This window comes from Haemaphysalis longicornis, unplaced genomic scaffold (genome assembly GCF_048455015.1).
Source record: "Haemaphysalis longicornis isolate Haplotype H1 unplaced genomic scaffold, Haemaphysalis longicornis Haplotype H1 scaffold_1, whole genome shotgun sequence".
NCBI lineage: Eukaryota > Metazoa > Arthropoda > Arachnida > Ixodida > Ixodidae > Haemaphysalis > Haemaphysalis longicornis.
Window position 1 is genome coordinate 9,158,202 of NW_027526203.1, and position 25,372 is coordinate 9,183,573.

The 25,372-nt window shown below is 48.2% G+C and overlaps 1 protein-coding gene across 2 annotated transcripts in view; it reads right to left on the reverse strand.

Moving 5' to 3' along the window:
* The window catches only part of LOC144175064 (DNA mismatch repair protein Msh6-like), a 296,118-nt gene that overhangs the window by 158,468 nt on the left and 112,278 nt on the right, over positions 1–25,372 (reverse strand). For both annotated transcript variants that reach the window (XM_077704119.1, XM_077704110.1), the window contains exons 10-13: positions 21,654–21,713; positions 15,859–15,933; positions 12,523–12,658; positions 10,483–10,622 (exon numbers count right to left, since the gene is read on the reverse strand). In XM_077704119.1, coding sequence (XP_077560245.1) covers positions 10,483–10,622; positions 12,523–12,658; positions 15,859–15,933; positions 21,654–21,713 — 411 coding nt within the window. The remainder of the gene's footprint in view (positions 1–10,482; positions 10,623–12,522; positions 12,659–15,858; positions 15,934–21,653; positions 21,714–25,372) is intronic.

A 25,372-nucleotide genomic window follows, 5' to 3' on the forward strand; every position in this document is an offset into this window, starting at 1 on the left:
TCATCATGGTCAGTATTCACACAATGACGGTTGCTCGACGACGGTGAACTTCGTGCCAAGAACGAACAGGCCTTGGAAGGGCTGTTGCTTTGGGCTTGGCTGTCCTTTCGTCTCGTATTGCATACCTTCGCCAGGTGACCTCGTTTGTGACAGTAATTGCAGATTGTTTTCACATGCTTGCATTTTGATCCAACGTGTCCGTCCCTGCAGCGGTAGCAGGTGACGTCCCGAAAGCGCTGCTCGTGTTAGCTTGGGCTATCTCGCCTGCGTCCTTTTTTGCTGCTTCTATTGCCAGGGGGGTCTGCACGGCGTTGTCGAAGGTGAGGTCCGTCTTTTCTAGCACTCTTGTTTGGACGTCCGCATTGTTTATGCCATACACAATGCGGTCGCGGAGCATGTTTCAAGTTCAGCACCGAAGTTGCAGAGCTCGGAAAGGCTTTTTAGTGCTGCGATGAAATTGCTGACGGATTCCTTTCCGCGCAAACGCGCGAGTTGAAACGAAAACGCTGCACAACGGCAGATAACTTCGCACAGTAGTGGCTTCCAAGAACTAAAAGAATTTCGTCCAGCGTCTTGTCACTGCGTTTGACGGGCTTGACCAAATTTCGGAGCAAAGCATACGTTTTCTGCCCGCAGCAGCTGAAGAATACGGAAGTATGCTTGTTTGAGGCGACATCATTTGCCGAGAAAAATGCTTCGAGCCGGCCCACGTAACAGGGCCAGCCTTCTTCTCCCCCCTCGAATGGCTCGAGGTTTCCGAAACTTGGCATTGTGAACGGATGGCAGAGCGGTGCGGGAACGAAGACTCAAGTGATCATCCTCGTCGCCAGTTGTGAGATGTGTAGAAGTACGGATGGCCGAGCAGTAGGAGCTGACTACCGCCAGAGTCCTTCAATGCTTTTCTGGTCACGAAACTTCTCCGTAACGCTATGGGAGAGCTTCATATGGGGACCAACGCTCTCGCGCGGTGGCGCTACGAGTCTGGTGAAGGCGGCTTGGACGGCGCCGGTCGTATTTGCCGTGCGTTGGAGCGCGAGCTTGCTGGTGTTTGTTGTGTGATATAGATTTCTAAACTCATCACGATGGGCAAACTATTTGAACTACCATGCCTCTGACGTGCTGTGTACCTGGTTGCCGCTCTGGCTATCGGAATACAACGGAAAAGGCTTCGTTGTTCTGCCTCCCAAGCGACCGCGAACAACGCGGCAGGTGGAAACGAGCCATTCCACGACAGGAGACGGACGCTTTCAGCTTCGAGTGGAAGGCCGTTCGTGTGTTCGGGAAATATTTTAACCCCACGGACATTATTCGAGCCGATGAGTTCAAAATAAGTGGACAACCTGTGCAGATCTGCAGCGAGAAGCTCAAGCTCCGCGTTGCCCTGGATATTTGAAAACCTGCCGGCGTATCTTACGAAGCCCAAGCCACGATCGCGCTCACAACGAGAAAATCCGTCTGCTAAACGTCGTCGCGTCTCGTCGCCGCGTTTCGTCGCCGCACAAAGATCGGACTGCAGCTACTGTGATTTTGGTTACCCAACCAGATATTTTGAATTTGGAAAGCGGAACATGGCTATCTTTGCCTGCATATATTTTTTTTTTACTTGCCCGCCGCGCTTGCCCAGGGGCTAAGGCGTTGTTGATAAGCCCAAGGACGCGGGTTCCCAGCCGCTTTTCTGATGGAGGCGAAAAGAGAAAACGCTTGTGTGTTCGAGATCTCGGCGCAAGTTAAAGATACCTGAGTGGTTAAAATTAATCCGGAGCACTACACTACGGCGCGCGCCCCATTGCCTCGGCACGTTAAACATCATAATCAATCAATCAATGTTTTTCAACTTGCCGTTTGGGTGGGAGGGGTGTGACAGGCACTGAGCGGACGAGTTTTTATCTGTTGACATCCTATGCCTATGAAAACAGCCGAGAAAGTAGCTCAAAACTAGCATTTACTCCTACCCTGGCCCCTCCGCGCGCCCATTATTCTGCTTCCATTTCGTTAGCGTTTTTTTCCCTGCTGTCCACGCTAACTTTCCGAATCTCGATTATAGTTTTACATTATTAGCGCGCTATAAAATAGCGCAAACACAGCGCTAACCCAACGAGCTGTACGTTTGCACACCTATTTGCTCAGCGCAGCATGTCGCGCCCAGGGGTAAATACAGATTTAATTCTGGCGCTAGTTCACTCGAATCATGCAGGCGGCTGCAAAGGATAGTCAAAAATTGAAAACGCCAGATGACCGCCTTTTCGAAGCGAGAATGTAGCGGTGCTTGCCGGAATGAACGAACACTGCAACGTATGCGCCTCAGTAACACCCGTGGTCTTGTCTCAGTTTCACAGCTGAGCTACGGGACAACAAATGACTCAAAAACAACAACTGACTGACTCAAAAGCTGACTCAAAAACTTCGCTCGCATTTTTACTGGTGGAAATGAAGAGCAGATGAAAGTAGGCGCGTGCCGGCGGAGAAACAGCCGGCCAGGAAGCGTCGTCGACCGCCGGCGAAGCCTTCACGTTAACAGGGGCGATCCTAGCGGCAGCTTTTGTCCCTGAATGAAACTTCGGCCGGAGTTTCGTGACCAGAAAAGCATTGAAGGACTCTGCTACCGCTAACAAGAGCAGGCCATCAGGCCCGCGAAAGACATGAGAACATGCCGAGCCGTTTGCCCAGAACGAAATGTGTTTATTTTCACACACCGGCCACTCGCCACGGTGCCAGGCTTGCACGGCTGAACACAAAACTATCAGTTCCGCGTGGGGGCGCTGCACCTGCCTCTATCTCTGAAAAGTAAGGTACAGTGTAGACCATTTATAACGTAACCGCTTATAGTGCGGGACCGGATATAACGCAGGTTTTTGCGACCACCGGTTTGCCTCCCATAGAACTCAATGCATAAGCATACCGCTTAAGATGCGGTTGGCCGAAGCACAATACCGTTTATAGTGCGGTTTTTCGGCGGGTCTGCTGACCGACCGGCGCAGCTGAGGCATCGTTTTAGGGTAGCAAAAGAAAAAAGAACGGATGAAATCGGCCATCTGACGCAGCGTGCACCCCCTTGCCCTCCTCTAACGTAGACACCCAAAGAAAAAAAAAATAGCCACCCTTTAGTTCGTGCGTACCTGATAACCACAACTGACCTTGCTTGATGCACCTCGGAAGATAGCGACCGACTCCACATCCGCGCGCGGCAAGTTGATTTTATTAATCGTGAACCGCATGGCCCGTTTTCGCGCACGAATCGTGCACATCGGCGTTGCGCGTGAGTTTTTTTTTTTTTTTTTTTCTTGTGCTCGTATCGAGGATTCCGCGCTCGCGGTGGCTTCTTCGCGTGGCAGTGGGAGGAGCCTGACGACTTGCACCAATGGGGAGACGCGTACCTAATGGCGGGAGATTCGAAGTGCTCCGAGCTGCGGCTAGCTGCGCCACAGATGTTTAGGCTTACCACCGCGGTATTTTTTGATGGGCGCTTTCACAAGCAGCGTGGATGGCAGTTTATATTCCATTTTTCGCCCACATTTTGCATGAGCATCTTCGCTTGCGCCCCGTGCGGCATTTCAGCGAGCGGTTAGAAGCGGTCGCTGGAACTTACTGGAACTACCTGCGCCGCTTCACGGCCAGTGCCGATGCCATGTTGCCGCCTCTTACTGCGCCGCCCACACCACGCCAGTTGTATCCGCGTTGGCGTGCACTGCACGTTTTCGCGATACCAAATCTACCACGCGGTTCACGCTTGAGAACGTTGTTGCAGATAAGCCACCGCTCTTTCCCTTTCCGAATATTCGAGCCGCGCGAAGCCGGAGATTTCCACCACCAGTACGTTGCGCTGATAAGCAGCCGCCTTCGGCATCGTGAACACAAGGTGGGGTAAAAAAAAAATCCCGCTGGCGTTCTTATCACGTCTTGCGGCATCTGTTCATAGACGCTAAAAACGCAGCCATGGTCTTTCAAAACAAACACAACGGAAGTTAAAGCCGCGCTCACCGTTTGTGAGTCGGCGCTTTTGCCCTGCAGCAGCGGCTGATGTTAAAAATAATACGAAATATAGACCGTGCCTTCGTTTTTAAGTGCTGTGCATTTGAGTGATGATAAATATAGGTTGACTTGAGAGATAGGTGGCGATGTGGGTGAATTCGCGCGTTTTGGTTATAGTGCGGTACCGCTTATAGTGCGGATTTTTGCGGCTCCCGCGACATACGTTATAAGCGGTCTACACTGTATTTAATCCATGCATCTTGCCGGTGGTGACATACGGAGCGAAAACTTGACGCATTACTAGACATCTAGAAAGAAAACTTAGATCCGCTTGAGGAGCCCTTGAGCAAATATTGATAGGAGTAATGCTTAGGGACAGGAAACGAGCAACCTGGAGTAGGGAGCAAACTTGAGTAGAAGATATCATGGTTCAAATAAAGAAAAAGAAATGGACTAGGGCCGGCCGTGTAGCCAGACAAACCGACAACAGGAGGACCACGAGGGCAACAGAATGGATACCGGGAGACGGGACAAGAAGAAAGGGAATACCATTAACTGGATGTACAGACGAAATAAGAAAATTTGGAGGCAAAGAATGGACTCAGGTAGTGCAGGACAGACGGGGGTGGAGCACAATGGGGGAGGCCTTCATCCTGCAGTGGATCTAAATAGGCTGTTGTTGTTGTTGATGATGATGATGACCATAAGCCAACTTTGTTTACTACCTACAGAGTCCCTCAATACTTTCCTGGTCATGAAACTCTGCCGTAACACTATGGGAAGAGATTGCTATGTCGCCGCAGCTGACCTGCGGCGGTGCTGGGTGCACGGAGGGGACAGACGACACCTGCGCACTGCGTGGACGAAGCTTGGTTGCCACGGAATCCGGCAACATCGGCAGGTTGTTTTTGCAATTTCAAGGAATTAGTCGACCGCAACTTTTTGATTACCGACCTAAGGCAAGTCTGAGCACTGCCATCGATCCTCGGGCGGCCTCGTATTGCTCCTCCGACGTGCGCCGAAATTATGCTCAGCGCCGACGAAATTCCCGCCTTTGTCAACACGGCGTGTGCATTCCCAGAGCTCCTCAAAAGCATTGAGGGGCTCTGGCATCACAAAAGGAGCTGTCAGTCCCTCGTCACATATATTCGCCATCATGGTGACACTGTAGACCCATAACGACTTTGATCCGCACTGCGTGCCTTGGACGGTACAACTTCTCCAGGCGCCACAGTGTGCCTTTCCCTATTCATTTCTGGCACCACGAATGACGCCGCATCAAGCGCAACCCCACTGACCAGGACACATCCATGCTTTGCACCCTATAATGCGATCATTACCCCTGGCACTAACAAAGAATTTTCGCCGGCGTCGCAAGGTACCCTTGCCACCGCTTGGACCAAAGACTACAAAGGTGCAGCTTGCAGCAATAAGACATTGATAACCTTTTCTGGCTGGGATTATTTTTCTCGGCTAGACGCACAACCCGGCTTTCCCAGACTAACGACGAACGACGGAAACCAGCTAGTCGATGCCAACATGCCTTTAACAGTCCGTTTTCATCTTCTATTGACATTTTCTGCAATGACATGGTTGTTTCCAAATTCACCTTGAAAAATTTGATATTTTGAATGGGCATGTTGTGGAGAAGTCGCACCAGCACTTTCCCCTCTGTTCTTGTGTTTCTGCACCAAAAGGCCCACCTCACCCTTACACATAACCTCCGAGATCCTGTTCACAAAATGTCTTGCCTTCCTTGATTGCTCTCCTTATCTGTATATATCTACACATTTATATTTGCCCATTTTTTATTTCTCTTCCTATTTGTTGCTTTTTGTATGCCTTATATTTATGTACCCAGTGCATCACCTGAGAAGGCCTAGTGTTGTTGGTGAGCACTTCAAGTAAGTAACTAATTAACTAAATAACTAACTAACTAACTAAATCAATAAATAAATAGTGTGGTCAGACCGGCGATAATGTACGCAATGGCCGAGGAGACCCTGAGGTTAACTTTTATTCTACAGACAACAACATTTGGCTGCAATACAAAACTTACAATTAACGAACACACATAATTTACAAGAAAACAGAGAAGCACATAAATGCACTTAGCTAAACATATTTAACTCACAAGGGTCTCCCAACATCTGCCCTCTTTCGATCGACCCCCCAAAACAACAAACTTCAGTTTTATTGCACAAATATCCCGCCTCCAAAGGGAAGGGCCTACTAGTAACACACTCTAGGCCCCTGACTGGCCACAACACTCACCGAATATTTGTGCACAAATGATCACGTGATCCACACTCTCACTCATAAATATCAAGACTATTCGATTACAACACAGATTAAAACCGACCAACTAAAAGCAACTCTGAGCGCCAGTCATCGAACCTCCAGCGGTCTCTCTAAATTATCATTCACATGATGTGCACCAAAATTATACCAAACGCTGTCAGAATTCCCGCATTTGTCAACACTGTGTGCGCTTAACAAAAGGAGCTGTCAGACCCTCATCACCTACCTCCGCCGGTGTAGTGGCACTCTAGACACATACCGAATTGGAAATTGACTGCGTACCTTGGACTCCTGACGTAGTGGCACGCGTTTCTCCATTCATCTCTGGCCCCACGATTGACCTCGCAGAGAGCATAAGCCCGCCAAGCAGGATGCATCTGCACCTCGCATGCACTAATGCAGTAATTACCCCCGCACTGCAGAGAGATAAAGACATATTTTATTTCAAAGTAAATATGAGTGATAGCCCACTGCGCTGTTAACTGCTTTGAACCGGCCCCAGCTTCAACGGTGCGCTTTGCGCGTGGGTGGTGCAAGCACGGAATGCCCCTGTCATGAATGTTGGGCCGAACCGCGTGCAAAGCAATGAGCCGGACTACTGTTCCTGAGCCAACTCGCGCCTTATATTCACAAGGTAATCCAAACGGGCAGGTACGAAAGGGGAAGGACAATATTTACAAGACTCGCGAGGAACTGGTCCACTACAGTCCGCCGGGGCTGGCACGGTGGATGGAGCAGAGACAGGCTGGTGACTTCGGCGACTCGACGTGAGGTGGCAGTCTGTCCGCAGAGCAGTCGGGCGAGACGACAGCAGGACGGCGTCCTCGCGGTGTAGGCCCGAGGTGCGTCACCGGCGCTTCCTTCCAAGTTTCCGTCCGTCGCAGTGTAGGCCCGACGACAGCCCTGGATGCCACCTGGAGAAGCCGAGGTCCGTCCCAAGAGTGAGCAGTGTGCCGGTGACGCGGAGCGCGGGCAGCGAGGCCTCGTTTCGGGCCCAGGAATTTTCTTCCCGCCGCTAGTCATCGGATCGGCACCGCCACAATCTCCGCCTTGGAACACAACACCGGTTTGAAACTTCTCGGCGCACACTTCTTGCACTGCTGACAGACTGCCACCTCGCGTCGACTCACCGAAGTCACCGGCCCGTCGCCGTTCCACCCACCGTGCCAGCCCCAGCTGACTGTAGTGGACCAGTTCCTTGCCAGTCTTGTAAATATTGTCTTCCCCCTTTCGTACCTACCCGTTTGGATTGCCTGTTGAATATAACGTGTGTGTTTGTGTAGACAGTAGTCCGGCTCATTGCTCTGCACACAATCCGGCCCAACATTCATGACAAAAGTGGCGAGCCTGCCAGGATTCGCGTGTTACCACTAGAGAGGAGTCCGGTTGCTGTTAGCCCTACAACCACGCAAATATTCGAACATGTATATAGCGGGCTTGGAAAGAATAATGAAGGCGGGGCAAGACTTGGGACTGACAGGTGCAGCGCTCCGCAACTACTTCAACACGGAGAAGGAGAAGCTGAAAAAGGAGCTATCCTTGAGTAGGGAGGCGAGGCGACTCGGTGTTGATGTTGCACTCTTGAGAGACGCTGGTGAGCACAAAGATGTGATACTGAAACAATGGCAGCAAAGGAAAGAGGAAGAGGAAAGGGAGGTACTCAGAGAGTACCAGGAAAGGGAGGACGCGGATGAACGAAAGATTGCCGCCCTGAACAATGAAATTGCCGCGCTCGAATTGCGCATACGCCTCGCTCGTCCGGCCGACATATGGCGTACCCCCGTACAGGTGCCAGGTGCCGCCTCTATCCACCCTGCTAATTGCTCAGTGCCTATTCAACGAGAGCTTGGTTCGCAAGCACCAGAGACTAATGACGACATTGCGGAAGGTCCTGAGGAAGAAAAGGCACCGGGTTCGATTATTCGAAGCGTACTCAAACAGCGGCGCGGAAGTGAATATTCCCAAAGGACTCGCAGCCGCCAGTGAGACGTTTTCGCGCTCCCAAAAGAGACCGCGGAAACGAAAGAGCCACAAGGAGACTGTGACACATTCGGCCTCGAGAACATCGGACTGCACCCCGAATTGCCGCACATCCCAGCAGCGACAGTTCCATTTGATTTACAACCATCTCGAGACTTGGTGCTTTCGGAAGTTCAGCAGGAGCAAACACCACGTAACGCGTCGAACTAAAAGATTTTCAACAGGCTCACTACTCCGTGAGAGTTTGAGGTTGGACATCTTTTATGCAGGACCAACCCCTGTTTTCTGGATCACCCCGCGAAGTGGTACGCAACGTAAAGGAACTCCACCTTACCATTCGCGCAAACCCCTTAAAAGCAAGCGCCAACGGAGACGAAAGCCACAAACCCGAACGAAACGTGACTTGTTCACCGCATTTCGATCCTGCTTTTTTCATACCGGATTTTCAGGACACAGACACCCTAGTAAGAGGCGCAGAAAAGGCAACCAGAGTGTCTTTCACAGCAGAGGTTCATGCTCCCCGAAGCGGAAGCGGCACCGAGTTTCTAGGCAACCGTAGGCTCTTCCGGCAAACACGCACGCATGTACTTGGAAGTGTGACTCTGGACAACGTGTTCCGACTGTATACAACTTGGACACTTTCTTTTGTTCTTTTAGTGCACTCAAGCAGACTACGCCGTAGACTTTTCTGTTTCTGGTAGCTTGGAGAACTGCTTGAACTGTTTCGTGGCCATGCGAACTGTTTATGGTAACGTGCTTGAACTTTGGTGTGTAAACTGCTTTCTTTTCTACGAACTCGACTGTGCTGTGTGACTTTGCTAATTGGATTAGTGGTTAGGCCCTCTCTTCGACACTGACTGGCGTTCTCCATCCCCAACGTCTAAAGAATAGTTCTTTCTAAGAACTTTCTGAGGAGGGGGGTAGTGTAGTGAAGGGCCAGTTCAGTGTGGTGGCCAATCCGCCGAACCAGGGGTGTATCGCTGGCCGAAGGCAACGGGCCAGCAGAGAAGAAGAAAAGGAAGGAGCTAGGAAGCGGTCGGGCGAGACGACAGCAGGACGGTGCCCTCGCGGTGTAGGCTCGAGGTCCGTCACCGGCGCTTCCTTCCAAGTTTCCGTCTGTCGCGGTGTAGGCCCGACGACAGCCCTGGATGCCGCCGGGAGAAGCCGGGGTCCGGCCCACGAGCGAGCGGTGTGTCGGTGACATGGAGCGCGGGCAGCGAGGCGTCATTTCGAGCGCAAGCTATCTCCTCCCGCCGCTAATCATCGGCACCGCCACGTTCTCCGCTGTGGGACATAACCCCAGGTTGAAACTTCTCAGCGCACACATCTCGTCAGCTCTGCGGACAGACTGCCACCTCGCGTCGAGTCGCCGAAGTCACCAGCCTGTCTCTGCTTTATCCACCGTGCCAGCCCCAGTGGACCGTAGTGGACCAGTTCCTCGCCAGTCTTGTAAATATTGTCCTTCCCCTTTCGTACCTGCCCGTTTGGATTACCTTGTGAATATAAGGCGTGAGTTGGCCCAGGAACAGTAGTCCGGCTCATTGCTCTGCACGCGGTCCGGCCCAACATTCATGACAGCCCTGACAGCAGCAACCCTCGCGGCACCTTTTGTTCCTGTATCAAACTGCGGTCGGAGTTTCGTGACCAGAAAAGCATTGAGGGACTCTGCTACTAATAAGTATGCTATGATGAGCAACTAAAAAGTTGCCTAAATTTTTGTTCAGACCAAGTATAAACACAATTCGTCAGAGTTAACATTTGCCCAGCTCAAAAGATGGAGAGAGAGCACAAACTCGTACACACTGTACTCGATGCTGCATACACTGCCCAATGCTCACGCAAGGACCACCATCTCTGCAGGATGGGGCCTCACAATGCCTAAAGCATCCACTTTCCGCAGGAAATTTGCCAGAGCCAATATTTAGCGCAATGCCAAGAAACTGAGAATTTTCACTTCATGATTTAGAACCCCAGAGGATGTAAATGCACCAAAGAGAAATGCTTGCCCCTCTTCAGGGTCAAGCTAGAGGAAAAGTGCGACATGCACTTGGACTACACGAAGAAACATACTCGCTTCACCACAGATCCCTCTTCTCTGCACTAAAAACGAAAAAGCAAAGGGTGTTGTAAGTGTGTAGTGCTGCCTGCCACAAAGTCCCCCCTCCCTTTTACAGGTGCAGCCCACACATACTCGAAGCTCGGCACCCTGTTCAAAGGGAAAGCAGAGCTCACCTGGTGGGCAATGGCGAGTAGGTGGCTGGCCTCTGGGCCACAGAACTGGGCGTCCTGGGGGCCGAAGGTCCGCGTTGCCTTGGTTGTGATGCGGCAGATATCGCGCCGCACCTCGAAGTCGTCCTTGCTGAGCCGACCCACTGCACGCATTGGCCCCAGTCAGTGCAAGACTACTACACAGGGCAGCAGATGTAAGTAGTGCTGTCTCACGAACTGCAGCTACTCCCATTTCCTCAAATGAGGCAAGAGGCTGGCAAGGCCTAGGTTCGCCCAATGTGGCCCCACATCACCCAAGGACAATACCACAAGGACTGTATGGGGGAACGGGCCACATGACTGTCAACAACGGCCAGAAAACGACCACCAGGCCCTGGGCCCGAAGAAAGAAAAAAGGGTGAACAAACAGAACAGCAGAGAGGTTAACCAGTGTGAAGCCAGTTCCCTACTACAACATACACACACACAAGTGCACACCCCACGTGTCCCATGTAACATGAGTAACAAAGCTTAAAGCTGCCCTTCTTCAGGTTCATCGGCTACGGGGAAGTTGCTGTCACAAAGCATTGCTTTGGTGCAGGCTTCCATATGTGTACCCTTGACAGTGCAGACTTGGGGCACTTCGAGTGCTTCAAGGGTAACTGCACTCAACTGAATCCGGCTACTGAGTGTTATCGCAACCTTGTAGCACTCGTACTGTCGCGGGCTGTTTGAGTTACCGAACGTAAACATTTCCAAGTTCTCTGTTCCGGAACAAGATTAAGCAAGGTGTCGAGACCAGTCGCATGAAACTAAGTTGGCTACCGGTGTCACATCTGCACCAAAACTTGATTCATTGTAGGGTTTAACGCGCCGACGCAACGCAGGCAATGAGGCGTGCTGTGAAGGCCAGCGGTGAAGGCCAGCAGGTTGCCAAACTGTGCAGTAAATAACCACATACAACAGACTTTTGGAATGCCCGATTCCTGCTGCCACTGTGGATTTCCACGGGCTTAGAAGGCTAACTAGCACAGCAGATCGGAAGCTTGAGAGTGTTCACTTTGTTTCGCATGTATGAAAGACCAAGGCTCCCTACCCATGCTTCGCTAGGGTGACTCTTTGTGGAGAGCCACTGATCTGAGTAGCCAGTTCGCTACAGCTGCTAGTCATGACATCTGTGTCATCGCAAACATCTCCAAGTACTGACCCCCTCTATCATGCACATCCCTCCCTGTCTACTAGCAACTGGGAGCTTTAGTCTTACCCCAGTTTGAGCGTCTCCCATTCCAGACAAAGCTTACGTGCATCTCTCCCCGACACCCTTTTCAATTTATGGCTCTTATCAGCGCAACCAGAAACCAACAATACGAGACCCCAAAAGAGTGTAAAGCAAAATTCCAAGGGATGAGCGTAGCAAGGGTGACAAGAATACAAGACGAGCACTGGGTCACAGTCTGGTGTGTAATCACAACCCATCAAGTCGGGTGGACGACCAATCAAGAAACACTCATTGCCAGTAACATTGCAAATGTCAGGCCAGTACACCAACTGCTTGGCTGTCTTTGGCATCAAAAGCACTGCACATAAAGAGGGGGTCGCTTTGACGCCTTGAAACCCCACAGGACTGGCCCCACGTTAATGAAGTAAAGCATAAAGTCTTATTGGTACACTGTTGCATTGCTGTAGTGCCCCATGGTGGGCCAAACAACCACCAAGGCTGCGCCCATTCTGCAAACTTTGTTGACTGATTGGACGGGCGGTTGTGCCAAGATGCAGGCAACCCCTGCTGCAAGCATCAGCAAAAGCCAGATGAGGTCCTAACTGTGTTCAAGCTCTCTACTGAGCCCATCAAGTGTGCACACCGGTTCTGAAGCGGCCTGCCATTGACACCAGGCACCTGGGTGCATATTGCTTAACACTTTAGTGGGGCATGCGCAAAGTGATCATGGGTCACCTTTGCCCCCCTGGTATGATGCGTCCCCTGCTTCATGCGATGACAGGGCACAGCACTGCAGAGAACGGCACATTGCAGACGCCCCACCACACCAAGAGAAGGGGACTCACTTTTGCGGCATCGCTCCCGTGCCATCTCTGGTGTCTCGACTTCTTCGACGCGTGCCACCTTGTAGCCCTTGTTGATGAGCACGTTAGAACACTGGCTGTACTCAATCTCGGGGACGCTGCAGTGTGGCACCTCCCCCTGCACACAGAGCCCAGGAGGTGAGAAGACCCTGCCCTCCCCTTCAGCTACTCTCTGGCCACAGGGGCCAAGTGTGTGAGCAATATCAGTGCACTGTAGTGGAACGAATTCCACTAATAAACCTCGATGCCCCAGCAGTTACCAATAGATTTGTCCTCGTCCCCCCCCAATACGATACAGTGAACGTGCGACTCAAGCAAACACAAAAATCTGTGCACACGCTTTTACACAGTACATACCGGCACTGCATTCCTGCCTTTGCAGTTCTCAATATGACGGTCTCTTGTTATTGTTTCCCCACATGACCACAAAGTGGAAGGAATGGAATGATGAGAGGGACTGCTGTTCCAGCCTCTTCCACAATAGTGGCCACACAGTGGCAGCTGGGACACAGGGACCAGTTGAATGATGATCACAGTTTCCCTTGATCCTTTGCCTCGTAAATGACAGCACTGAGTTGTCATCCAGAGCAATGACGAATGGAACACACACACAGATGAACACCCACAGTCACAATGCAGCGATACAACAAATTTGTTTGTTTATCATTGTTTAATAAATTAATTAATTAATCGATCCGGTCAGCCAGTCGGTTGGTTGGATAAGTGCCCACAAACACGATGATGCCTTCAGCGCGGTGCACAGAAGTAAAGGAAAGGAAAGGGAGGTGTCTACAACACAGAAAGACGAGCATAAAATATGAAAGTGCAGTGGAACCCCACTGGTACGTCCCCCGGACTTATGACCCGCTTCTTGCGATGCATCACCGCATTACCGGCAAATTTCCCACAGAAACAATGCATTAAAAACCCCACTGGCGTGACACAAGGGTGCTTGTGTCTTGTATTTAAAGCTGACATTATCATTTTTTAGGATTAACATCATCGTTAAATATCAGTATCATCGAGAATACTATCATCATCATGCTACCTACGTTGAAGGAGTTTTGTCCATGTTAATTTCAGGCCCTAAAAATGGAAACTAGGAAAACCACTTTTTGATTGACTGATTGATTGATTGTAGGGTTTAACACGCCAACACAATGCAGGCGATGAGGCGTGCCGTAGTGGAGGGCTCCGAATTAATTTCGACCACCTAGGGATATTTACCGTGTGCCGAAATCTCGTACACATGGGCGTTTTTGCTTTTCACCTACATCAGAAAAGCGGCCGCCACGGCCGGGAATCGAACCCACATTCTTAGGCTCTGCAGCACAACACCTTAGCCACTGAGCCACTGTGGCGGGTTTGTAGGGAAGCTGCGACTGCAGAGGATATATTAAAATTATATATATATTAAAGAATATATCAAAGAATAAAGAAAGAATACAGTTAGACCTCGTTATAACGAGACGAGCTATAACGAAATAATGGATATAACGAGCAAATCGTAATTCCCCTTGAAAGTCCCCATAGAAACCAATGTATTTAAAACCTCGTTTTAAATACATTAACGAACAAATATATATAACGAACAAATTTCGTTGAGAAATCAAATTTTGAGCTAATTTTTAAACAGTGCGCAACGCGGATTTGAGACAGTGCGCGACGCGGCAACTGTATTAGCAGTTCAAAACTCCCGCCACGCGCGCGAAGCTGGATGGCGCGCCATGCGGACGCTGCGCCCGCGAAGCCATTCCCACCCTCCTCTCGCTGCGCACGGCATGCAGACAATGGGGCCCTTCGATTTACAGTCTTGGACTCACCGCGGGCTCCCCGAGAAGCAGTCCGACGTTCGATTTTCACATGCATCCCTATGGCTTCGGGTGGCTTCGGGGAATCCTCGGACTACCCGCGGACTATCCGCGGTGAGTCCGAGAAAAGCCCCAATGCGTCGCCTTCCTCTCCCCCCCTGCCCCCTCCTCCCCTGTTCGTATCGCCGACGTCGCTGCGTAGTTGCGTGTGCGTGGGGTTTGGCAATCTTCAGCCTTATCTTTTATCGTACTGCTCGCGTGATTCCAACAACGCGAGTGCGACAGGCGGGAAGCGAAAGCTAAAGGCTATCACGCTTGAACAGAAGACGGCTATGATAAAAGCCGTCGCATTGGGCGCGAAGGAAGGTAAGGTGCACTCCGTGGTAAGGTGGCAAGAGACTGACATGTGGACGAGTACGCTGTCCACCATCGTGAGCAACCGAGAGTCCATCGTCAGCGCTGTTGCACGTGGCGTGAAAGGAAGCGCTAAGGACGGCGTCGGAGGCACTAGATGCGGTGGACGTGCTGCGCCGCTCCTTCGGCGCGCACGAGGGCGGCGAAGATGGTGTGAACATAGCGGCCGCAGCTGAGCGAGCCATCGCTCGCATCAGGAAGGTGCATCAACGTCCAATTACGGACTTCTTCGAGCCAAGTCTGTTTGAAATACGAGTTTTGAAATGCAATAAAGTAGGTTCGTGACTTTTCCTTTTTACCTCCGGAATGTGTTTATTTTGCTGACTACCGCCGTGCGGCAAGATGCTATTTCGCCCGCTTTTTGTTTTAGGTAACTACAATGCAAATATTTGCAGTAAATGTCGGCTACGGCTATAACGAAATATTGGCTATAACGAGCAAATCGCGGCGCCCCTTCAATTTCTTTATAACGAGGTTTAACTGTATATTAAAAACCACTTTTGTACTTCAAGCAGAAACTTTAAATGGTTATAACTTCTCCTACGACACTGACAGAATGATGATGTTAGTCTTATTGCACATCTTGACTTATTGTGCACAGTTGATGGTACCATGCTCACATACATGTCTCCAGCAGTTTTGTTACAAAAGCTGTCACAAAACTAAATCTAAAAATTTTAAAATCTGAATAAAATTGAAAAGAGTTGTTTCACACAAGAGCAAAATTTATATGTACTGTCAGAACGAGAAACTGCATGTCTCCAAATTTTCATCATGTAATAACAAAACTTTTTAATTTAAGAAGAGCCTCTGCCCTTCCAGGCACAAATGAAATTACAGGTCCAATGCATTATTCGTTTTCACTATTTGCCACACAGTTCACCACAATTGGTGTGCCACAATAGGTTTGCCAGCCACGCAGTGAAAATCTCATCATTTAACGATCTCTTAAAGCAAATCTTCTGACTGCTATTTCACACTGAGGAGCAAACTTCCAAAACAGTGCAAGAAAAAGCACACTTGCAGCACCAAGATGTCACCAAACCACCCCTGGGGCTGCCCTATATAATGAGCCCAACAGGGTCAGGCGCACCTCTGTCAGGGTGAGGCCGAGCTGCTCCGCCCCAACGGTAGCGTCCATGTGGTACAGCTTGTACACCCGCCCCACCTGCGGAGAAAAGAGGGCACCACCAAGTGAGATTCAGGCAGGGAGGAAGGAAGACAAAGAGACAAGCCACCTTCGCAAGGCTAGCAGAGGTGCACCAACAGCACATGGCAAAGTTAACCTTCCACGACTTCACTATTATGCTCCGTGGTTTTGACGCTCAGCTGTGTTCCGACCTGTTTTTTTGTGCTCCTGGAGCACTCCATACGATGGGCCAGTATATGAGCTACACAGCCGGTTTTAAGCTGAGGGTGGTGGAGCATGCCCATGGAAACTGTGCAGCTGGGCGGCACTTCAGTGTTGACCCAGTGTGTGTACGCTACGGGTGAAAACGAGGTTTTTGGGCGGCGAACAGAGATTTGCAGTGTGTTTCATGGGCCCAAAGAGGGGAAGTTTCCCAGTGTGGGAAATGAAATTTTGGAGTGCCTTGACAGCAACGAAGACAATGTGCTGTGGGCCGACTATGAATGTGAAGCCGCAAGGGACTTCAGTTAGGGGGACAGCTCCATGGTGAAATGGGGGCCACTAGCATGTTAGGAACAAAAAAAGATTTGATTACATTACTACCTACGTGTTTTTACGAAAATGGTAAGGCTCTGACAGTGCTTCTCTTAGCAAATTTATTGTATGAAGATTACACTTTTAAAAATCTGTTGCAATTTTTTTGCCGCGTAATAGCCCCCCCCCCCCTCCCCTAAATTTTTGCCGAATTATCTGGGAAAAAAGTCGGTTCATTACGCGAAATACAGTGTCTGACCACGAAATGCTAATCAGTTTTGACCTTGAATGCTTAAATCCCAAGCCGGTTGGCACAAATTCGCGGATAACTGTGAAATAAAAAAAATTTGAAAAAAAAAAAATAGAGCTAATGATGTTTGTGTTATTGAATACCTCGAAACAGCACTCGAGGCTTTTTCTGTAGAGGAATTTGAGGGTGTTAATGGTATGCGGATGCAACTGAAAAACAATTATGTACTGAGCAAAATTTTATCCAAACGAAACGAAAACGTACAAGAAAAATGCGGTGTATCAATCGCCGCATTATCGCATTAGTCACCTCAAAAGAAGGGTACAGAGAACAAGAATAAAAAAAAACTAATTTTAAAGGCACTTGCATCTCAGCTAAAGGCAGAAATTAGAAGTGTAAGGCATTCTTTTACTTCTTTTTTTTTTCAAATACGTTATCTCGTTAATGACACACAAGCCACAAAAAATTTTAGCGTTACTTGGCACGGCCTGAAAACCCAACAACCGAAGTAGAAACTGAGGGAAACTGTAAATGATGCATAGAAATGTTTCCAATGGTTTCAATACATATTTTCAGTCAGCATTCACGCGTGCATGCACACCAAGCAGCCGTCCCTCTTGCAGCTGTGCATACTTTTTTAATGCCTGATGTTGTCCTGACTGCAAAAGGGATTCCGAGCTCGCTGTTGCAGAATGACATTAAGGAATCTGTGAGTCCTGATAACATTTCAAATGTTTTCCTTCAGCGCTACGCAGAGGAGTCCCTTTCTTAAAGCAACTTTTAAATCACCCCTGCTAAAAGCTCCTTTACCTGCAGACTGGTTGTGCAAAAGTATTCTAATTCATAAAGGCGGGAGCAAGCTCTCCATAGAAACCTTCAGGCCTACCTCACGAAGTCTAGACATCTGTGTTGGGTTCCTAGATGTAATAACGGCTACGTAAACCTGTCGGACGCTTCTGACGTTGAGTACGGGCTACAATGACATGAGCGCTTTTTTCAGCACTCTACGCTTGGCTCCACCCGATCTGAGTACGAATAAAGCTACTATTATTAGTATTCATTTCTTCTTAAATGCACTAACGGCTATGTAAACTTAGTAGACATTTCTAAGTTTGGGAATGTGCTACACTGACATGGGCACTTTTTGCAGCAATCTGCGCCTGGCTCCGCACGAGCTAAGTAGGAATAAAACTATTGATATTAGTATTCATTTCTACCACTTTAAATTATCTTCACTGGTTTCAACGACTATGGTTAATTAATATCCAGAAGGAAACCAAGGAAATCCACACACAGAAGCTTTGTGATAAACCATCGCCGTCACTAGACAGAGGAGTGCATGATTTTTGAAGCGTAGGTGGCACCTTGTAAAACTCGACCACAGCATTCAGTTGTGAAACTGAGGGCAGGTTTTTGGCACCCTCCAGTCTCTTGTCCTACACCCACGCAGGAACTGTTTTTTTAAAAACCATTTACCAACTAGCCAGCACCCATTGCAAAAATAGTAAAGCAATGCTTTTCCATGACAAGCTATAATGTTCTACAATCATGCAGTATTTATTCTGTAAACGATTCTCAATGACTGTAGTAAGCGTATTTCTGTGAAATTAAACACGTTTCTGACGAAGTTGATGAAGTTACGGAGCGTCGTTCATCATAATTTCTGTTTCTGGCGTAAATCTTAGAAGGCACCCTCCAACTTTGTCTTTCACTGGCGCACGACGCCATTTTGTCATCAAAGCATTCCTGTATCAGCTGCGCACACTGGCTTTGTAAAAGCATTTAGCTGCAATATATTCCTTGATGCACCAAACTGTGTGCAGCAGGGGTGAGACAGCTGAATCAGATTTGGGAGCAGTTTTTGGAGCAGCGAAATCTTGATTTTGGAGCAGAAGAACCTTGAATTGTAGCAGAAGAACGACATATATTATGTCACCTTAGGAGCCTAAAAAAGTTTTGGAAACTCACGTGGGAAAAGTGCACTTTTTAATTGGTTTTGAACATACATAACACTGAAACAGCCTCTCAATAAAGTTTTTTTTTCTGCCAGCGTATCACTAGGTACAAACAGAACCACCTTTTTATAAACCATTTTTAAATTTTTAGGTTCCATGAATAGATAGTGGAGCTCCGTTGAAAATCGTAAGGCATTTTTATTATCATGTGAATGTTGAAATTGTTATTTTTTTTATCCCGGACTCGGCTTTACGCATAAGTGTAGAGCCATGACAAAAGTTGCGCAAAACGTTTGTATGTTTAGCCGCGTCCCTCTTGGCATTAAATTTCACTTCAGATAGACGAACCATTATTACTAGCGTGAAATAATAGCCCGTCCTGCAATCGGACACTGCTTGAACATTTTGCGGCAATGTAGCCTGCGCCGCTGCTTCTGCAGCGTCGATCGTCCCATTCCCGCCGCTCGCAAGCTCGCTGTGAAAGGCAGCAATAACTCGGTGTTTTACAACACCGCAATGAGTCTGAAATATTCCTTCTGGCCTCTCACTCAAAGCCGAAACACGGCGAATTTGCGGGCGCCACGTTGTTTTTGATGCACTCCCGTCTTTCGAGTCCCGCAACGTACCCGCAACAGATCAAAGGACTAAATGTAAACCCAGCCACCCCCATAACTAACCCAAGGCAGACATCGGCGAAGAGCACTCTGCCTGAACCACAAGCAAATGTTTCACCCGGCAGCCACATTTTCGCATCTTCACCACACCAAGATGGCGGCGCCCAGTAATGTCACCGGACATACGGCGCTCCAAAAATTGCCGTTTTTTTCATCAACTTGCTGAAGTAGTTTGACGCCTTTGTACACATACGTATTTTTTCTACAAGACTTTGCAACAGTTTTTGATGAAAAAACTGTAAAAACGCACAGAATATAACATGTGCAACCCGACATTGTGACTTTCGAAAAAAACTACCTCAGGGACAATTTTATGATCAATCAAATTGAATCATTACAAACACCATCACCTTGGGGGTGCTGAAAAGTAATGCCGTCAGTAAGCATTTCCCCCACTGAAACTGACGGGAGCGTTGAAATCCTTGGCTCTCAGACTGTTTTGGAGCAGTTTGGCGCAATTTTTGCCATTTTCAAGATGTTGGAGCAGCCTGGCGCAGGAAAACAAATTTGTATCAAATCTGCGCAATATGCGCAGCTGTCTCACCCCTGGTGCAGGCATGAAAAATCTGCACAAAGGAACGGACTTACACTTCGAGCTTGACTTCCAGCTTGGCGCACTGAGAGCCGTCAGCTATTTGCAATTACTAAGTACAGGAGTAAATCACACACATGTCATGCCTTGTAAAGGTCACCTCCACTTTCAAGATTTACCGATATTAAAAAGTCCTTATGGTTATATAGGCTTTGCAAGCCAAACTGCAGCAGAACTACAGAAAGTCATGCACGACTACGCAGCACTGGCCACCACCGGCATTCCACTGACGTGCGGGTCGCCACAGGCGGCACTGCTGGCTGAAGTGACAGTGGTGCCATACAACGGCCGCCCGGTCCCTATATGTCAATGCGTGCCTTGAGTCTGACATTAAAATGAGACTATCGGCAAATGCCTGCGTGATCTACACTACTACTACACTATACACTATACCAGCCTAAACTTAACACCACGCTAGCTAATATTGCTTGTTGGTGCCTTGAGTGGGGGATGGAAATTAACAGGTTCAACAGTTTCCTTTAGCACTACTCGCCAAAAAAAATCCAATATTTTAATTACAATCTTGGGGACAGGTGTTGCAAGAAAAGACTGCTAAATAACTGGGTGTCACTTTTACACGTAAACTTAAGTGGAATGCACATATAAACAGCACATACACAAGCATATCGCCAGCTAAGGTTCCTGTGTCAAAAACTTGCGTTGGTGTTTCACAATGTAAAACTGGCAGCTTATATATCTCTCATAATACCGATCCTCGAGTACGCCAGGATTGTTTGGAACCTCCACCAACAATACCTTTCCCACAAATTAGAAGGCGCACAACACAAGGCCCTTCACTTTATCTATTTGAAGTATTCACGGCATGTCGGTGTCACTGAGCTGTGCAGGCAGATGTGCATACCGATCCTTGCAGCCCATTGCCATGTCTGTTCTTTGAAGTTTCTTTTTTTGTCACCATTGTTTAAACATAGATAAAGACAACTATATAAAGCCGCCTAATCACCACTCACTTCACACTAACCATAACAAGTGGACCAGACCATTTATGTCATGCTGTGACACTTTTATTCATTCTTCCCGTTAGCAGTGGGAGGATGGAAAAAAACTGCCACATGAATGTGTTACCTTTCGTCTGCAGATGCATTTGTGCGAAATGCACAAAGACTTTTATGAGGAGTAGTTTCCCTTTTTGTCTGTTTGTGAGTGCTTCCAAAAACATTGATGACTGTACAATCTACTTATGCCACGATGATGCTTTCTGGCCCAGCCATGACGATGTGCTATAGCTTTCATCGTTCACTTTTATTTTCACCTCCAAATGGTGATTGTGTTTCTTTCTATATGTACGACATTGCTTGATTTGTATGCGCGTGCTTATATTCACATGCCCACCGTGGATGACCTGAAAAAGGCTTACAGTATCAAATAAATAAAAAAAATAAAAAATATATACAACGCCCACACTTGTAGCATTTACAAGAGACAGATTTTTTTTTTAAAAAAAACAACACACAGCCAAGGCACTATTTTATCTGTGTATGGTCTGGCTGTTCATGCTGCACATTTAAAAAAAAATACAATGGCAGGCAGCCATCAGGTTTAATACAAGGGAGTCACCAGTGTAGTGTGAAAAGTGTGCTAGAATCGGGTGCTCCGTAAAGCCCTAGGCAAACTGCACATGCCACAGGCTGATGACGTTACTTATTCGGAGCTTTAGCGCTCAGCCTTTTGGCACTGCAGTCGTGTTTGCAGGCCGACGTCTCGAGAGAGTGGGATGAAGCAGGGGACCCCACCTTGAAGAAGACGACGGCGTCAAAGTGCTCCGCCTTTATCTCCCACCACTGTCGCATGGCCTGCAGCAGCAGAGGCGCACAAAGCACACATCACTGGCATAGAAGGTGCAGGCAACGGTACTGGGGCTGACATCAACAACCAACACAGCCCCGTCTTTTTTGGCAGGACCCACCTGGGCTGTCAGCAGAAGGGCGATTCCACGAGAGAACGAACATGCGTGTGCACGACCATTTTTTGTTCATTCTTGTTTTTTTATTATATATGTGCGCAATATGGAAACCCCCGAAGATCTAGTTTGTTTTCTCCTGAGGTGCGTAGTTCGGGAGAAAAAAATGTTTGAATGTGCCCGGAGCGCAGCGGTGGTTCCGGCAACTGCAGATTTTTTCAAGTTTGCGTCTCTGTGTACGTCAAGGAGTACAAGGAGTGTGTATAACATGTTTTGGGCCATAAACTAGACCAGAATGATAATCACTGTAACGCAAAAGCAGCGTCCAGCAGCGAACAAAAAATTAACAAAAAAATCGTGAAATCGGCCCAGACGATAGTTTGTTACTGTTTTTGACGCCCCCTATCTCTTTTCTGAAAAACTTGTAATTCAGCCATTTTGTGGACCATACATGTCTGAACGCATCAGCAAAAGATGGTGTTTGTAGAAAATTTATAAGTACTAAAAAAATTGAAAAACTTCGGCTCTTTTTCAGAAATTGCGCAAATTCAAAACTCAATATAAAAAAAACCCCATACTCGATTTTCTTCAAAATTGCGGAAACAAGACTCCTTTACTTGGACAACAAAACTGTGGAAAAACATGTTGCATCATTTTGTTCAGAACAAAGTCCTAAGGGGCCAAACTTGGGGCTCGCGCGACGCGGTAAGTTCCGGCCGCTGTTGCCGGACGTTGCGCGGGTGTACACGGGTGGTAATTCACATTCCACTGCCACATGCCGGCACGGTCAATCTCTTTCCAATATTCCCAAACGAAAACAACTATTCTGGACATTCTTCTTTTTTTTTTTTGCCCGCCTCTGTTTCCCTAACGTGTTCTTTAACGAGCTAACTTTCTGGATGATACCAGCTCGAAAGCGCTCCTTTGCGAACACCACTCTTCTTATAGGGAAAGGAAAGAAGGATTCGAAACAACAGGAAACGTTTTTCCGGTGGTTATACCGGGTAGAAGTGGTAGGAGTGGTGGAAATTTTCTATTATTATGGCGCTTCGCTCACAGCACGAGTAAATTACTGAAGGGATTTCAGATTTTCTTCTCAAGAATATTTATTCAAGTAAAAAGACACAAGTTTCGAAATTGGCTGTCAGACTACCATGATTAATTATTTACAGTCAGGAACACAGCAAAAGGCATACATGTGGGAATACAACTCAAGTAAAATCTTTATAATATCTGCACCACAGCTTCCTCGGGCTCTCATACAGTCAAGCACAGGAAACTGAAAACGGGCAAATGGTAGTGGGCTCACTTTCAGCGGTTCTGGCGACAGTTAAATGCTGTTCGTTTGGGTAACCTTCGTGACAGATCACACGTGCCAGGACTGGATGCCTCGATGCATGGCAGACGCTTCCATTCTTCGCGCTTTTCCATGCGAAACTCATCGATGCCTGCAGCAGATGCGTGAATCAGGGTCACCTTCTTTAGCTTGCTTTGCAATTCGGCGATAATTTCAGCTGCTGACCGAATGACGTTGGTGCCGCCTGCCCTCAGGTTGTGTAACGAAGCGTGGTGTTTTTTCCGTGTCCGGTAGCAGAGAACAGCCACTTCGCAGACGTGTAGTTTGCTCTGAAAAGTCCGTACAGCTGATATTTGTTCTTGAAATGGCTGGCTGCACCGTCACTAACGTAAACAACGTGGCTGTACACAGGGGCACTTTCTTCCAGGCATTCGTGCACCTTGTGGAGCGCATAGCATGCATGTGCGGTATCGTGTTGAATGTGATCGTTAACTACTGCGTAGCTCTGAACTGATTTTCTTGTAGTTACAACGCACGTAAACAGTGAAACCTGTGTTTTGCGCCAGTGGTACGACTGGACTTCATTTTGCAGAATAACTGTCCAATTTTCAGCGAAGTCGAAGTGCAGTGCAATGCTTGACCGCCGTTCGCATCTTTTCGCTTCGTTTATGGCAATGGCCTGGGTCTGCCTAATATAGTCATGGGAAATCCACTTGGTGACCCATTTGCCTAGCTCCTTCACAAATGCAGCTGGCGGTACACTCTTTTTTATCAGAGAACCATTTTCCCATACAGCCTAAGTGATGTCTTCTTCGTCCGAAACGCCCAAAGCGGACATGGTAAGGTGGTCGGCCATTGGGCATTGCCGGCACTCGCCCAAGAAACACTGCGTCGATGGTGAGGTGCAAAGACAAAGCTCCTTTAAGTTGCTCATTCCTCGGTCAACCCCTGTAACGTTTTGCAGGGCCAAAGCAGACAGGTCGGCATTTGCACAATAAACGCAGACGCACACTTCATGCTGGGGTGAGTGCAAGACCCATTTCGGGCGCAAAGAATAAAACTGAAGGTCAATCCATTCCCTCCCTTGTAATTGCCCGTGCGCCATCTGTTTCGGTTGCCTGCGCATCGGAGGAACCTTTGTTTTTTTTTTTTGTTTTGCATCCCGCAAAACACTGGCGCCGCAAAGGAACGCTTTCGAGCTGGTATCGGCCAGAAAGTTAGCTCGTTAAAGAACACATTAGGGAAACAGAGGCGGGCAAAAAAAAAAAAAAAAAGAAGAATGTCCAGAATAGTTTTTTTCGTTTGGGAATATGGGAAAGAGATTGACCGTGCCGGCACGTGGCAGTGGAATGTGAATTACCGCCCGTGTACACCCGCGCAACGTCCGGCAACAGCGGCCGGAACTTACCGCGGCGCGCCAAGACGCGTCGCGCGAGCCCCAAGTTTGGCCCCTTAGGACTTTGTTCTGAACAAAATGATGCAACATGTTTTACCACAGTTTTGTTGTCCAAGTAAAGGAGTCTTGTTTCCGCAATTTTGAAGAAAATCGAGTATGGGGTTTTTTTATATTGAGTTTTGAATTTGCGCAATTTCTGAAAAAGAGCCAAAGTTTTTCAATTTTTTTAGTACTTATAAATTTTCTACAAACACCATCTTTTGCTGATGCGTTCAGACATGTATGGTCCACAAAATGGCTGAATTACAAGTTTTTCAGAAAAGAGATAGGGGGCGTCAAAAACAGTAACAAACTATCGTCTGGGCCGATTTCACGATTTTTTTGTTAATTTTTTGTTCGCTGCTGGACGCTGATTTTGCATTACAGTGATTATCATTCTGGTCTAGTTTATGGCCCAAAACATGTTATACACACTCCTTGTACTCCTTGACGTACACAGAGACGCAAACTTGAAAAAATCTGCAGTTGCCGGAACCACCGCTGCGCTCCGGGCACATTCAAACATTTTTTTCTCCCGAACTACGCACCTCAGGAGAAAACAAACTTGATCTTCGGGGGTTTCCATATTGTGTGCATATATAATAAAAAAACAAGAATGAACAAAAAATGGTCGTGCACACGCATGTTCGTTCTCTCGTGGAATCGCCCAGAAGACACTGGAATGCCCTGCTGGCCCGCCCATCTAAGAACACACACTGCACGCGTGTCTGCAGAATAGTAAACGCATGGCCCTAAAGAGAAAATTTGAGTGCTGGCACAAGTGACCTATTGATTAGTTGATTGCAGGGTTTAATGCGCC